At 42.0% G+C, this 17,496-nt stretch overlaps 1 protein-coding gene across 2 annotated transcripts in view; it reads right to left on the bottom strand.

Moving 5' to 3' along the window:
* Window positions 1–4,656: 4,656 nt before the first annotated feature.
* The window catches only part of LOC134451312 (cytochrome P450 2J2-like), a 45,404-nt gene continuing 32,564 nt past the window's right edge, over window positions 4,657–17,496 (bottom strand). Inside the window, exons 2-9 of one of the 2 annotated variants that reach the window (XM_063201686.1) lie at window positions 17,048–17,204; window positions 16,792–16,941; window positions 16,354–16,514; window positions 7,202–7,378; window positions 6,930–7,071; window positions 6,645–6,832; window positions 5,222–5,363; window positions 4,657–5,050 (exon numbers count right to left, since the gene is read on the bottom strand). In XM_063201686.1, coding sequence (XP_063057756.1) covers window positions 4,875–5,050; window positions 5,222–5,363; window positions 6,645–6,832; window positions 6,930–7,071; window positions 7,202–7,378; window positions 16,354–16,514; window positions 16,792–16,941; window positions 17,048–17,204 — 1,293 coding nt within the window. In that variant the 3' untranslated portion in view covers window positions 4,657–4,874. The remainder of the gene's footprint in view (window positions 5,051–5,221; window positions 5,364–6,644; window positions 6,833–6,929; window positions 7,072–7,201; window positions 7,379–16,353; window positions 16,515–16,791; window positions 16,942–17,047; window positions 17,205–17,496) is intronic. The other variant, XM_063201687.1, reaches the window with a different exon arrangement.

Consider the following 17,496-nt stretch of genomic DNA (forward strand, 5'->3'; position numbering starts at 1 on the left):
CTTTCAAATGCAGACGACCAAATGGTAACAACCAACTGTTCTGAAACATTTCTATGCAGAGATGTAGGCGGTTACACGATTTGAATTACGGAAGTTATCACCCCCCATCCCCAACACTTTCATGCCCCATTAACTTATGATCTCACACAGCAGTTTGAGAAATTGAACAAATTCTCCACTGATAATCCAAGCTTTATTGTAGGCATGCAGAGTTAGTGGAATGGAATGGTCGTATAATTAGAACTTGGGGAGAAAATGCATTGCATAAAAACGTACAAGTCCCAAATTCACCTCTGTCACGCCATATTCCTGCCGTCAGTGGGCGAGACAATAAACATCCCAGTCAGGGCCGCTGACAGCTTTGGCCAGGCCTGGGACAAAGTCATCTGAAGGGCCCCCCCAACCAATACATACAATGTAATGAGCACCCGGGACAGCTGGCCCGTTTGTCCCCTTCTGTCGGCTTCCCTAATCTTCAGTTCACCTAAGGTGAACTCACTCCTTTCTACTTGCCCTACCACTCATAAACAATGCTGGTCTATGGACTGATCACCACAGTCTTCTACTAGATATTACATGCCGTGCAAGGGCCAAAAACATTAACACACCCAATAACAGCAATTAATAACATTCTACTGTCTGTCTAGAGCAAACACTGAAGGTCCAAAGCCATACTGAGTGAGTCCAAAGTTCAGCTCAAAGAAGTAACTTCAGGACAAAGGCAATTGAGGCTTAGTGGAGATTGTGATTTGTTGTGATTGTGGGTGAGTCCAACTTTTCCTTTCACTAGCTGGGTTGTAAGATGAAGTACAGAATTTCAGAGATGGGGTTAAAATGTCTAGTGCTGTCAAGTTACTGGCTTTACAGGGTTTTTAAAAGGGGAAATGTCATTAACTGTGTTAAGCCTACACTGTCACTGCATGACTATTTCGGCTGTTTTGTTTTTCCATGCTGCCACTTCCTGGTAACACATTTTAAGGACAGCTCTACTACAGGAAATTATTTAACAAGAATGCAGACTTTGGTTTAAAATAATAATTTATTGACTTTTATTTATTTCACTTTTCCATGAAACCAAAAGTTTAACATTGACATGAAAATGAAAAACAACAGATTAATTTAACTTCAGGATTATGGTTGGGTTATTGTTTAATAATTAGCAAAGGCCCATCCATAGATAAGTAACTAACAAGCTGTTAAAATGGAGACGCCGCAGCACAAAATAAGAATAAAATGACACAGAAAGAAAGAAAATGGAATCAAATTTACTATTAGGTGCACAGACTGCCCAAGCTCAAAAAACTGATTTCAGGAAGATGTTTATCCTAATTTTGCTGACGACATCAATCAGCGTGCTCTCTGTTAAGCAGTCGCCCTGAACACTTTGAACAGAAATGCATGCAGGGTTCACAAGCACACAGATTTTCCTTCAGTCTCCCTTTCTCTCGCGTGGCTGCACGATCTAATTGAAGTATTCCACGCATGATGAGCAAGTCAGCATCTTGCCTGCATGCTCTAACTCGCATTGTCAATCACAGTTCCCACAGTTGGATAGTGAACAGAAGCGCTTTCTAGGCAGTAAAACCATCTTCTCAATCTAGCAGCATGGGGTTTTCAAATGCCTACATTAGCTCAAAGCAACTATCGTCTCAAAAGTTTTATCTGTATTAGGGTATCTGCTGATGTTGTGTAACTTTTGGGATGATATTTGGGGTATATTAAGATTAAGGCGATGGTATGTATATTGACGATCAAAACTGAAGACAAAAAAGTGGCTTCTCATCTTCAATTTTTGAATGCCATTTATACGAGAATGATTACGAGTGAAACCAACAAAATTATGATTGCAAATGAAAACAACACAATATTTTGTTGGAAGTGTCTTTCGTTTACGCAGCAACTGTACCGTCGGGGTCTGAAAGTGCACAAATCTGAAGAAATGAAGAAGAAGTGAACCAGGATTGTCCAAAATTCAGAATTTTAAAATTTAATTCAAGTGGAAGTGGAATTAGAGTTCAATTTGAATGGACTCTACCCCTACAGGATGTTGAATTGATGTTGAATTGAATTTGAATGACAGTAAATGGAATTGAAATTGGGTTGCAATTCAGAGAAATTCATCCTCACCACATGTCAGTGTGTAGCGAAGGGGAGTAGAGTTGCCCAGCCGGGACTCGAATCCGAACCATCTGGGGTAGTAAACTGGGGCTCTGACCGCTACACTCAAGAGCCAGGGTCGGTGGTGTGACAGTCAGAACACAACCACAACCCTTGTGATGGTCACTTCATCACATTGCCTTCCCCTTCGGGAAGCGCACACGTGCGCTTAACACACTCATGGTGTCTCTCACACAACTGCCCATCATGCTTCTCCCATCCAGTGTGCCCCATCATCAATGCTTCACCCATCACTGGGGTCACCAATCCTGGAGTTCCCTCACATGGAATTACGAATCACACACAATGGGTACGCTTCTGATGGCCTCACAGTAGCCATCCCACTTCTGACACCATTTGTAGTGAAAGGGAGTAGAGTTGCCCAGCGGGGACTTGAACCCGGATCTTCTGGGTGGTAAACTGAGACTCTGACCGCTACACCAAAGAGCCAGGCTCGTTTGCATGACAGTCAGAACACACCCACAACCCTTGATGGTCACTCCGCACACAGTGATTGTGATACTATAACATTGTGCTTTCTGTCAAATAATCATGATTACGTTACAGGGAAGGTACAACATAACAGCATGTATTAAATAGCATATACTCAATACTACAGTGCATCAAAAAGACAAAAAAATACACAACCATATTTGTATGAAAGCTTTTTGGTTCCAAAATAATAAAATACAACAATGGTAATGAAAGGGGCTCCAGGTAGGATTAAAAGTTAAATTAATCACGGTCCCGAGTCAGTCGATGCTTGTGCGAGTCATTAGTAATTGAACGATGCATAGAGGTAGAAAATAACACTAGAGAGGACACAGCAATTTGCGACAGCACTGGGAAATGGCAGATGGAGCTTCCCAACTTCCGTAGGTAGTGTAGGTACCTTCTGGCAATGCAAGTCAATGGAGAACACGCCCACCCGTGTAAAAAAATTGACTAAAACTTTGTGAATATGAAGTAACACATTAATCAAAGACCAGATTTGAAATGTCAGGCTAAATATCTACTTAAATCATGTGAGTCGATAAAATACATTTAAAAATCAAATAATATCTTTTATGAACATAGTTAGCAACAACACACTTCAACTATTGTCCTTGTATAGTGTGTTGACGGACATTTTCACATGATTAAGCCATTTTTGACAGAGGTGAGCCTTGTTCTCCGTTAATTTCTATTTCTCTGATCTACCTACAGATAATGGCCGCTACAGATTGCCTTAAAAAGGGGGGCGGGGTCACCTCTAGTGTTATTTTCTACCTCTATGGAACGATGCCTCTCACGACCACTTTGAGGGTGTGCTGTCAGAAAACCCCACATGCAACTTTTGGCAGCGCGGTCCAAGGGAGTGTCGTGGGAAACACTTTTCATTTGAAAACATTGCTTCACATATTGTATTCAGATTTGTATCAACTGCTGGCATTCCATGATGAAAAACAGTCTCACAGCGAGTTTATTTGAACACCATTTTTTCATTACAGTGTAGATTTTGAGACAGGCATGCCACGGGCACCCTACCTAGTGCCCCTTTAACTAGCAATGTATTCAACACTCAAAGTGATATAACAATGATAAGAACATATTTTTAAACCACAGAGGCCCCATTGTGATTTTCAATAATTGTGTATGTAATAATTAATGTTACACAAGGCCTCCTGATGACTTTCCCTTTCGCTCTTCTTTTTTTTTAACTAAACAAGACTGAATGAACATACTACTAAGAGGCAGTGGTGTAGTCTACTTTTTGTGGTGGGTATACTGTATATTTGAGCATTCTTTGTGGTGGGTACACTGTATATTTGTGCTATTCTAAATATTGAATCAATCAATTTTAGGTGGGTATACTGAAATCCCTGTAATTTTCAGGTGGGTATACTGTGTATAGTACCTGCGCTCTACATCGCCTACACTACTGCTAAGACGTCTACAGCAAAAAGAGGAGGATATAGTATTCTCAATATGGAAAAACCTGAAAGTCTCACAATAGCAAACCCAAATCATACCTAAAGCACTGCTAGAAAGCAGCCCAACAGGTGACTTAAGGGCACAGTTGTACTGGTAATTCACTCTTACCACCCACCTTGCAGTGTCGGGAATAGACACATAATGATAAATATACATCACCATCTAGTGTTCCTATTATGTCATTACTTTGGATTTCTTTGCATTTAATGTACAGCACCACCTAGTGTTTGTATTATGTAATTTATTTGAATTTCAATTCTATTTCCTGCGATTCCAATTCGAATTGCAATTTCACTTCCTGTTTGGAATTTCAATTCAAATTCAAGACTTGAATTGGAATTTCGGGGTCATTCTCAATTCAATTCTGAATTTCGTACAAGCCTGACGTGAATTTTGCTGTTTAGATGGATACGCAACATGGGTTGTCTTCCAAACTCCCCACTCTGTAAGGAGTCTTCAGGTATTAGCGTTTTCAGACCCTGATGCCGCATTTGCCTTGTAAATAAAGACTTGACTTGACTTGACTTGACTTTGGATAAAATATTTAATTTTCACACGCAATTGTCCTTGTATGAATGCCATCTAAGCCATTCTATTAGGATCTGAGAAACGGCCGGACAAAAAAACGGCTGGACAAAAATGATGTGTCGCTCCGTACTTGTGAGTACCTCACGATGCAGCATCTTTTCTCTGTTATGGTTACACTACACAGTCATACGGTTTGGCATCAGATTTTAAGCATGTCAGCGGGGAAGAGCACAGAGCTGGTAAGGTTGGGGGCTGTGGGTGGCCCCAAGTCTGTAGGTCAAACTGGGCTCCACGCCATCTGGTGGTGAGAAGGTGAATCGCTGCAGCAGAGAGGTGAAGAACAGGAATAGCTCCATTCTAGCCAGTTGCTCTCCCAAACACACTCTTTTCCCTGTGGAAATATACACACAACATTTGATATCCATACCAAATTCTAGTGACTTTGAGTAATATAAATGAATGAGGCATCATGCGCAAAATGCAATTGTGTACATGGACTAGTGTCAATGGTCACCTTTAAAATGACCTCTGGGCCCAGTGGGATAACAGACTAAATACACACCCATAGAAAATGGTAGGAAGTTCTCCCTTCTCCTGAACTTTCCTTCTGCGTCCAAGAAGTGACCTGGGTTGAAGGTGTGAGGGGTCTCCCACTCCGTCTCATCAAACAAAATGGAAGTCAGGGTGCCAATCACCATTGTGCCCTGTGAATCCCATTGAATTCATAGCAATTAGATACACCATTATGATTGCTTATTATACGGCACTCTAGAATGGTGCAAGAGCTCCCATTCACTTTCAATGGGCGGACCCAACGTTCTGTGGTCACTACTTTTCTGTAATGCCCACCTAATAATACCCGCTGCCAATGGCAACGAGTTTGTTCACTTCAGAGATCACTCCGCAAGTAGATCGGTCATATCTTCACTGATATGTCTTGCCTTCTGATTTTTAGCAGTATGGCAGCAGCGCGATTAACACACACTGCTGGTGGCCCACTGATGCTCCGGTAACCAAGCACTTCTCAAACGTCTCAAGACGAATTGCAACAACACTAAGTCTCATTCAGTGATAAATTTTAACAGTTATGTCATCCTGACGAAGTTAATACAAAAAAGGTCGAGTGGTAGCCCATCAGGATTCATCAGCAACATCTCATGTCCAAGTGTTGCCGTTCCGCTGTCGTGACATCTTTTATTAACACTAGTATTTTTTATTTCATTTTTTTTAAACAAGTGAGGAGTTCGTAGCCTGTAGGGTAGAAGTTGCCTCCTTCAGTCAACCATCCGGCGCACAGTTCTCTGCCTGTAGCAGGATCGATAATGATGGTCAGGGCGCACAGCAGTGCTTGGGTTGCTATGCTTTTTTTCTGGAATACTGTCGCCGATTAGATAGAAATATTCCTGTTATGAAGATATCGCGCAGTGAACGAGGCAGCCTGCAAACAGTTTGAAGCGCAACGTGGCTATAACAAGTTAGAAAGTAGCTCTGTTGCTTGGTAACCTTTTTAAATTATGAGCGTTCCACGAACTATCTTTCTTTGCGCACGCTATTAAAATGGCAATAAACATGTTATTTTAAACTACTGGTTAACTATTTATGCTTTCTAATGTTGGTAAAAGCCGTATAATAAGCGGGATAATGTATTGTCCACACGTGACTATCGGAAAATATTTCCCTTCGAAGCGGAATAACACCCCTCCGCCTTCGGCGTCGGGGGGTGTTATTCGCCTTGTCGGGAAAATATTTTCCTATAGTCATGTGTGGACAATACATTATCCCTTACTTAAAATACACAGGGGATTGACAGTGGGCCTTTTACATGATGAACTTTGAACACTTCGACCATGTCAATGTTACAAGTCACAACTGATGGCATAGGTATAGACAGCTTTGTGTTCTGCTTGAAACTGGTATTCACATACACCTGTTCTTCAAATTAGAACTTGACTAAGGTCATGGTCACGGCCGAGACAAAAAGTCACCTTAGGAAGTGTGTAGTCTCCAACTTGGGTGTCTTTGGTGGCCCTCCTGCCCACATTCAAAGGAAGGATGTTGCCAAATCTCTGAGTCTCATGGATCACAGCATCCGTGTAAGGCATGTTCTCCCGGTCGGCCACAGAAGGCTGTCTTGAGGATCCCACCACTCGGTCTATCTCCTCCTGCACCTTTCCTGAAAACACAGACAGAAATTACATCATTACATGTGTGTAACAACAAACATTACAGTTTTTAAAATTTGAGCACAGTGTCATATCTGTTTTCCTCACTCTGAATGTCAGGATAGTTGATCATGAAGAGCAGTCCCCAGTACAAGGTGGTGGACGTGGTTTCAGTTCCAGCTATAAATAAGTCCATGGTGCAGTAGCACAAGTTCTCCAGAGTAAAATCTGCAGCTTTGTCCTCTTTCCACTGAAGAAAAAAGGATACAATAAAAACGGTAGAATCTACAAAATGTTTGTATTGTTGGGTCTTCATTAGCTTACAGCATTTATAGGCTATAGAAGTTTAAATATTTCATTCTCAGGATAACGCAACCCACCTTTTCCATTTCGTCAAGAAAACAGTCAATATAGTCCCTAGGGTTGGATGGATCAAAGTCTGCTTGATGTTCGTCAATTTTTTTCTGGACAAAATCTCTGATTTTATAAATCAGAGAAAAGATTTTCTTGTGTGGACCTGGCACCCTCCGCAGTAGCCATGGGAACTTATTGTACAGCTATGAAAACATACATTTATAATTATTAAAACACTGTGTGCAGAGCAGGTGTATCAGATGCCAACTAGCAGAGTTCCTAGGTTGAACATTATTTATAGTACACCTCCCTCCCAAAACCTCATGCAGATGCGCTAGTGTACTACTGAACCAGCGGCAGTCTGGCCATTTAGTTGACTTATTACATCTACATCCCATGCTGGAGTTTGCTATGAAGTCACCAGATCGAGCCCCGGGTGGTGAATAAGCACAAGATGACCATATGTGTTGTGACCTGGGTGGAGTGATCATCGTCGTCCATCGATGCCAAGGAATCTTGTACTTGTGTATTTTTGAAGCCGCTGCTATTGTAATCATTACGGTACTTCACATCAAATTTAGCTGACACATTACCGTAAAATCCGTAGTAGTAGCAGCGGTTTTCAAGACAGGTTGTGAACACAAGCCCCAAGCAGAGTGAATTATATAACTACGAAAAAACCCCACAATGGAATTAAAAAAAAAAAAACTTGTGAACTAAGCCAGACTATTGTTTGCTGCAGATGTATGTAAGTAGGCCTGAGTGATATCGTTCATTTATTTCTGTGACCTAAGTTGTTGACTACAGTCGGTCCCCCTACAATGCACACCCTTTACCGAGGTAATGCCACGTCATCCACCTCGGTACGTACCGGGCCTAGCTGCAGTGTACCCAAACAACCGCCGGGTGTGGTAGTCTCTCTCTCTCTCTCTCTCTCTCTCTCTCTCTCTCTCTCTCTCTCTCTCTCTCTCTCTCTCTCTCTCTCTCACACACACACACTCTCACACACACACTTTCTCTTGCATACACACAATACACATTCAAGCGCAAATGGGTAGGCAACATTTATTACCATATGGAATATTTTAGACGATGTTGACGGCATATTAATTATGCTCATATTCACCCGCACGCACCGATTCAGCGGATAACAACATGCCTAATTAAATTGTGTGAGAACACCTCCAGGAAGTAGGAAGAGTCATAAAAAGAATAAATAGCCTAATGATGATCGGATGAATTGCCATTAATGTGCAAGCTCTGACAAAATGTAAATTGAGTGTAGCCAGAAGCCATACCGATTATCGCATCGCAAGATTTGAAACGTCTAATATTGCAACTTCAGACTTGTTTTCTGGATGTGGATACTTTTTTCGTTTGGTAAAAATTACTGAGAGTGCAATGCACCTCACCGCAGTAACTTAACAGCGCTTCGTTTGAGCGTGTAAGCGTTGGCTATTTATCTCACATCGCCAACAGCTGGGGCGATAACCTAACCTACACTTCCCTAATGAATTTAATGTTGTCACATTGGCAAAAATTAGCAAGCGACTGATATTGCTGTTTTCGTGCTCAAATTAAGTGTAACCAACTGTCGGGTTATGTGTCGCAGGTGAGAAAGTGCGCATTTTTCCAGCGACACCTCTCCTTGTTACCAAATACCCTGGAGAGTACTGTACACCACAAATACGCCAAGACACAAATATTGAGTTTTAAAATAATATTTATTAACTAACAGAAATCTAAAAGAGTCCCGGGGCACCCCAAATCTATACAAGTCCGAAATTCCAAATTTCCTTGGAGATCCCCCCCACAGTCATCCGTTCCGAAGGAGGCGGAGGAGCGGTGGCCAGGTGTCCATCCATTGCGAGGCTGGGGAGACAGGAAGAGCTTGGTGACAGTAGGCTTGATTCCATAGGCAGTCCAAATGACACTCACTTCCATAATTAAGTAGGCTACGCAGGTAATCGCTGCACTTATTCCACGTGATTTACAACACTGCACTCGCTAGTCTAGGTTAAACGTTAGGGGTGAAGTTGCACAGCACTCGCACACGGCACGGCTCACTGCAAACAATTGTGTGCTGCGATTCACCTGGGTAGGCCAGCGGTGTTAAAAGTGAGTCCAAGTACAACTGGGTTTGGAGAGAGAGAGAGAGGGGAAATATATGCTGGGAAATATATGCAATGCCATCTCATAATCATGGAGTTCCTCATGCGATTTCATCTGGGTCAGTCAGAAATGCATGCACCTTGCGCACCGGGAAGTGTGTTTTTTCAAACAAGAAAACTGGTTCATCATATGCATGGCTTAAACTGACTTTAATGTTTGCCAACGTGCTATAGTTTTCCTCTCATAATAGCACCTGGCGACTGTGACCACAGTTAGATGACCTCGCGCGCGTAAACCCATTAAAATATAGCCTAGCCTTCTGTGGCTATTCAGAGCAATATGAACCAATCAGGTCGGCGTTGCTATTAAGCAAAATACATCCCTGATGTCTACTTAACTAAAATAAGATGCATTTGTCTAATATTTGGAGACATCGCCTTGCTCTTTCTGCGGGGAATTAAGCGCCTCTCTCCCTCGCTCTCTCTCTCTCCCTCTCTCGCCCACACACACACACACACACACACACACACACACACACACACACACTGTTTGGAGAGGACGCATTTAAACTGTAACAGTTTAGGCAGTAGGGGAGAGCAGGGACTCATGAAACTCGGGACGAATGAAACACTGCGATTTACTCGAAAACTTGAACATATCCGAAAGTATGAAAAGTCAAAGTTGTCAGGTTTACAGGCAAAAGGGATTTAAGTGTCAGTAGACACTGTCGGGACGAATGAAACACCCGTTTCATCCGTCCCTCTCGCCCATTGACTTAAAGCAGGATCAAAATAAAATGGGAGCACTTGAGATGACTATGGCCCGATTCGAAACGGGGAAGGCAGCTGTCCTTCCAGTGAGCTAACTGGACATCGAGTCATGAAGTGTGGATCGAAACGAAAAATTGCTTTATTTCCTCTCTCGGCAGTTGACTGCATTTGTGGGCGTAACGAGGATATTTCGGCGATACATCAGATGCTGACATCGCTGCCTTGGTACCCAACATGCTGTGCGCCACCTCCCTCTCACCCGGAAACCTGAAAAACAAACATGGCTACTACCCAAGCTACTACCTTATCATACTCTTTATTCTGACACTTATGTATGTAGATATTGAAAATCGAATGCATAAATCAACATTGTAGTATCTAAATATGCTGTCGCTAGATCTATTTATAGCCTATTTTACGATTCCGCCGTCTGACGATCATTCACCGTTCAAATAGCATGCGTAAGCTAAGCGCTAACGTGATGAACGTAACTCCCGCCATAGAATCGCAAGAATCGCCGTAACATCAAATGCGCAAGGCTGCGCACTCGTTAGTGCCGTTCGTAACGGCTGCCTCATCAGCTAACTTCGCCTCTCTGATCAGTGACCTGTTTATGTAGGAGGAGAGTCATCGAGTCACTGCCTCCCGTTTCGAATTCAGCCTATGTTCCAACTTGTCTTGAGCACCGTCGTAGCGCAACAAATCATTATCGTAAACATAGCCTAGATAATTGGAAATTACAAAAAATAGGCTACATTTTATAGACTTTGGCTATAGGCTAAGCCGACTCCTCTACCTGTTTGAATTAGTGCAGGGAGGACGTTAATTTGGCATAGGTCAACTGCAAGAGACTACTAATTTGTGACTTGACGTGATGTGTGAATAATTAGGCTACGATATGCAACAGGCATATTTAGCCGCACTCAGTCATTCATTGGGTGAATGTCCCGACCCTGTGTGTCCGCGTGCATGCATGGGGTGGGGAAAAATACATCAAGCGTGCCATCACCACCCATCCCCCCGGACCCACGAAACCCACTGAAGTTCCAAGCAATTGTAGTCTGTCAGTATTTTAGTGTGGGCCCAGGTAGTTGAATTCCTGGCATGGCCTGGTTATCTCAATAGTGCCAAGAAGATGTTTGCCCTCAGGCTAGTGTGTTCATAAAGCGCATGTTCGATTTGCTGTAATAGGCTACGATCAGTAAGCCTCAACTTGTCTGTCGTGTCTTTTCCTTCTTTCGATATTTTGTAAAATAGGCCCACGTTAAAGCCTAAATACGATAATAGGCCTAAATAAGGCTAATAAAGTAAGCTAAATAAGTCAGGCCTAAATAAAGTTGTTTTAGCCTATGAACTCAGGCAATGCAGAAATTTGCGGAGGGATTTTGGATATCTTGGCCTATAGGCTACCGATGAACTTCATGACTGGGCTACAAGATAGTCGGGTAAACATATTGACTTGTAGACCACCAACATCTGATGCTGAAGTGGGGGAGGGTGTTTTTTTCACTTCAAATGTTCCCCGACACACACACACACACACACGTACACAGATACGCGCTAATCGCTCTCTCTCTCCGTCTCTCCCTCTCTTTCTCATTGTTGCTATACGTGCATCTGGATAGGCATAGGCAGTGTGGTCACCCAGCACATTTTCATAGAAATGCTGTGTGTTTTTTTTTTTTTAATGAAATCTTTATTCAGTTATTTGTGAACAGTCTCTGCGTTTCTCTTTCGATGTTGCGTCACCGTGGACAAGTGTCTGCTCGAAAACTTAATGCAAAGCGGCTAAAATGTTCAGAACGTGTTGAACTTTTCAGAACATGAATGTTTGTCTGTGGGGGAGGGGTGGGTTACAGCAGTGCAGTGCAGTGCAGTGCACGGGACTGCACAGCCTTTTGTGACATGTCGTGGCGCGACAAGTTATCCAGCCTCCGAAGGAGTCATAGTTCCCCAGTCATACTGTTGGTTCGCATCTCCACCGAAGCAACTGAATTTGCAGTCCTAATCACAGATTAGCCACACCTGGTGTAACAGATGTATTGTCATGTGTGCATCACATCCCCAGTTAACCGGAATCCCGTCGATCGCGCACAACAGCGCATTGAAAGGATGAAATGTTCACAAGCACCAATACAAAAAAAACGTCTTCAACCTATTAGTCCGTAGGCTATCCTGAGGATATCCGTTCCTGACTTGAATAGGTAGTGCAGAAATAATTAACAAATATCACTTAGCCTATAAGTTGGAGCGGAATTGAGACGGTGAATGCAGGACAGAATAATGAAAACAAAACACCGTCGACTGGCGGTCTTGTTTAGGGATCACGCTTGTGTTATTATCAAATACCCAATGTTACGTGCAACGCGCAATTGGCTGACTCTTTCCACTTGTAGCCTAAAACTGAGGGAGGGATCAACATACAATGAGCTACACTGAAGCAGATTACTCTGCTTCGCAAAAAAAAACCAGTGCACCAATAATACCCCCGTCTTCAACCTACTATTTAGGCTACCAGATATATAGGCTAGTAATAGTATTAAGTTGTGCTACCTTGTTTTTTGTGGTAACGACAGTGTAGATCAGGTAATAACCTGCAATAGGGGAAGCGGCATGCGCCAGTTTTAAAGACGGAATGTCGTCGCCAAATGTAAAATCACCTCTCTCATGCTGACATGACGGGGCACTAGCCTACTTCATTAGGCTACAATGTTGTTCATGTCTGTTTGACTCACACTATACGAGTGGTTCAATTTGTGTTTTTGTGCTCATCGCACAAATGAGACAGACAGGCTTGCTTGATAGGGCTACACAAAGAAGGGCTCACACTTGTGTTATTATCAAATGCCCTATCAAATGCCCAATGCTAAATAAAACATGCAATTTGCTGACTGTATTTCTACTACTAGGCTACTAAAACTGGGGGACGGGCAAGGACGGAAGCACAAACAGACCATAGACACAGGCAGACGCTGCTCTGCAAAAGCGGTGCTATACTGCCCCCCGCATTCCGAATGGCCACAGGGTGTAATGATCACGGTACGCTGCCGCGGCCCGGCACGGTAATGAGCAGATTGAAGTTACACCATCTGTACAAAGGGGAGTCTTTACGCATTACCTAGCTGGCTCCTCCGGTACATGACGATAAGCAACACGTTCGGCAATTGCGACCGTTTAACATTTCATGTTTAACGGTTCACCTCAAAATGTTTAATCGCTATTCGCGGTGGAGATGTCTTGTGAAGCAGCCACTCAAGAGTGTACACTTCTGATAAGCCCACTGTCAATAAGGTGAGCAAGCGGTTCCATGTCCGCCCACGTCTTCATGGCTTCACCGCCAGAACTACTTGTAGAACTATCCATTGATGAGGAAAAAAAGTCTCGATATGACCTAAAACAAAACATTCCGTATTCTAGTGCTAGGAATTGACAAAGTCGGGGCTAAAATCCACTTGCCTGGCTCTTGCCCGACCTGGAGGTCTGGTAGGAACCAGGCTAAAAATCCACTGCAAAGCCTCTCGAGAGGGCACGCAATCACGCATGGGTTCTCATCTCTTTCCCATTTAAGCGGCGTACACACACAAAGCTAGCTTTTCGCTTGCTCGCCTACTCGCCACTCTTTCATGGAACGTTAGCTGAAAGTTCCCGCGGCTTTAACTGCCAATGAACAGGCGAGAAGTACCGAACTCTGCATTCCAATTGGTTACTCGCTTACTCGCCTCGCTCGAAGATAAAATATTTTCAACTCGGAATCCGCCCACATCGCATCGCTTGTACCGTGCTCGCCTGCGAGTCTCGCTGGGACACATTGACATTCTATTGAGTTCATTCGCTGAGCGAGTAACTAGCAGCGACCTGTGTGTACGGCCCTTTAGTTTTCTGGTGAGCGAGAGGGGCTAAAGTTATAGCCTACTAGCCTGTGCAAAAACGCAGCGCATAGGTCGTCTTAAAATAGTTACACAGATAAATAACTCACAGATGTAACAAATGTATTGACAAGTCTCCCAAAAACGCCACGCAATGAACTATAAAGTAGCAAGCACTGGGCTTGCAGGTGACACGGGAGGAGAGACGAGAAGGGCGAGGGGGAGGGGTCAGCGGGGGATCTCTGAATCTCAGCGACCATCTCTGTTACAAAGCAGTTGAGCAAGAACGCTGAGGAGGTTTAAACATTTTTTCCCCCAGAATGTAATAATATTAATATATTTAACTTACTCTTAAATTAAATAGAATTAAATAATAACTTAGCTGAAGATGAATAATACAAATAAATCCAAAATATATCATAATATTTTTTAAAATTATTACTCCGCACCCCCCCAAGACGATGTCATCGTCCATCGCATCGTCTCACTGTAAACATCGTCAGCTGTCAATTAGGGGGACATCGCCCAAGCCTAGCTTGTACCAAGTTTGCCCAGAGTTCCATGAGTTCAGGTGAGTCGTGAGTTTAAGTCCCAGGATGTGAATTGGCACAAGATGACCTCAGCCACACATATATCAGATATCATTTTGGCAACCACACATACAATTCATGCCACTAAAATTTCATAAAATGTTCAACTTTGAAATATATCTGGTTAGCTCAGGATCGATCTGCACTTACTATATAGGAGCAACATGACCTTTTAACATATATACTTTTAAAAATGATATGCCGAAATGTCCCCTTAATGCAACAAGACTTAACAGTTACTGTATCAGCTTGTCACGCCTGGACTGAACAGACCAGACTAACTGAAGCTTGTGTTTAGAACAATGTAGCAGTGTTAATTTTGTCGACTAGACTAAGCCTAATATATTTGTCGACTAACCCTTTGAGAGTTTAATCGACTAAATTCTGACTAACAAAAATGATCTGTGAAAGACTAAAACGAGACTAAAATGTTGAGGACTTTTAATCGACTAAATAATGACTAAACAAAAATGATTTGTGAAAGACTAAAAGCGACTAAGACTAAGAACTAACTTTTAGTCGACTAAATTCTGACTAACAAAAATGATTTGTGAAAGACTAAAAACAATTAAGACGTAGACTTTTTTGGAGGCTCAGACATAAATTGGTACAACCACAGCTAAAGCCTATAAATTAATTGGTAATTGGTAATCAACCTTTAAAGCGACACTATGGGAATAAAAAAATAATGATAATTACAGCTGAATCCATCCACCGACACTTATTTGAGTCATTAAATGAATGCTCTGGACCACTTTCGCACCCCACTGTCAGAAAATCCTGAATGTAACTTTTAGCAGGCTGACCCTAAGGAATATTGGGGGAGAAGCTTCTCAAACAAAACAAAAAAGCCCTTTATGAATACATAGCACCAGCGACATATTCACATTTGTATGCACTATTGACTGCTGGCACAGTGGGATTAAAAACTTTCTCACCGAAAGCTTAGCTAGGTTAGATATAGAGACAGGCATGACATTGGCACATAATTCTACATAGTGTCCTTTTAAGACAGAGTGTTATAAATTTGCTATTATCAGAATGGCAATAACCAAGTCCTAGTGCCTTACTAAAGGCCCTGTGTTTTATTGTATTGTGACTTAAACTAAAGACTAAAATATTCAGACTAAAACTAGACAAAAATGTTGAGGACTTTTAGTCGACTAAATAATAACTAAACAAAAATGACTTTTGAAAGACTAAAAGTGACTAAGACTATGAATGGACTTTGACACAAGACTAAGACTAAGACTAAATAGAAAAATGGATGACAAAATTAACACTGCAATGTAGACATTCCGTTGCCATTTTTTTTTTTTAGCTTAACGATACAGTATATAATAATTTTAGTAGCTCATTTCCAGAATTCATGCTGCTCATTCACACATATTACCTTTTATACTTAATAACTAATACCACCACCATTACATTATAAGTATTCTTAATGATTGGGAAAATAACATTTTTCATGCATGAAAAGGTGAATCTTCTTCATGTCCGCCATTTTGAATGTCCAGTAATAGAATTTTCTAAGCTGGAAAACGTACTGTACTTCATTCTAGTAAGTTTATTACTCGTAAATTATCATGAAAAGATCAAATTCGGGGATAGGCAGCAAAGTTGCAATGAGCAGCGTAGTTGCAAAACCTACTGTGGCCACAATCCTACATACTGCACCGATAAATTCAAGTACTCTTTTGGCACCTTTGATACCCTTGTTACCGAGACCACTTTTGCAGCTTTCGCCACTTGCCCAATCACTCAATCAGTCAACTACTTCCGTTTTTTTTCCCACGTTCTCCACCTCTGTTATGTTCAGGTACAGTAAGGAAATAATCACCTGGGCCCATATTCCTCCCTGTAGATATACAAGCTCGTTGATGTCCTTCAGGAGGGATTGGAAGTCGTCATTGGTGTACTCAAAACGCTCCCCAAACACCAGCACACAGATGATGTTGGACACTGCATTGTTTACGAGCCATTGTGGGTCAAAGGATTTACCTGGAAGAGGAGTTAAGACATTATACATGCTATATTTACAGTATATTCCACAGAGTAAACTACAGGCAATTTCCTCAAATAACACAGAATGTCAAAGTTTCTTTGAGCAGATTGCTGTTCTCTCTTAATTATGAAATTAAAAGATAGTAATCTTGTGGAATAACCAAGGCAACATTGTGTATTTACTTGTTCATCTTTGATCACAAGGCAGTTGCTGGGCCAAATCCTCTTGAAAGATTATTCATAGAGTGACATTTGAAATAACGTTGATAACTACCTTGTTCATTTTGGAGTGCTTCGTGTAGATATCTGCATTCCTGAAGGATAGATAGTTCAAGGCTTCTTTTGCCCAATCCAAAATTTCTCAGAGTGTGGAGTGCAAACCTCCTTTGTTGTTTCCAAGCATATCCATTTGACACCACCACTCCTAAGAAGATGAACAAAACAAATAACCTTGTAACACTGAGAACATGTAACGGTGTTAATCATTGGGTGTATTAAACAGTAGCTCTCTGTTGAGATTGACAAATCACCTTTGTCACCAAAGGTATCAGTAATTATTGGTAAGATTGGCCTATCAGCAAAGCTGTCTGCTTGATATGCTTCTCGAATGAGTTTGTGGCCATTGATTATGGCAATCCTTGGTCCAAAAAAATTAACACTGAAGACGGGTCCAAATTTTTCAGCAAACTGTGAGAGACAAAAAAAAAAATAAAAAATCAGTGCAATAATAGTTCAACTGGAAATATGTATTCAATAATGCATCAGTCAAAAGTAGAAATGGGAGCTTGCGTAAATTCTACCAGGGAGACTCGAATTTCTCGGCTGTCAAACTTACTAGGCTAACCATCCAATCTCCCTTTTGACAGATCATACATGCGTCATCATTGCCCAGGGTCGTCAACCAATCCCAACGCGAGATTTGGGAATCCCCGTTACGCATCACTCATGCATCGTTCCCTCTCAGCCAATGGATCGCATT

The sequence above is a fragment of the Engraulis encrasicolus genome, chromosome 6 (genome assembly GCF_034702125.1).
Source record: "Engraulis encrasicolus isolate BLACKSEA-1 chromosome 6, IST_EnEncr_1.0, whole genome shotgun sequence".
In the NCBI taxonomy this organism is placed as follows: Eukaryota; Metazoa; Chordata; class Actinopteri; order Clupeiformes; family Engraulidae; genus Engraulis; species Engraulis encrasicolus.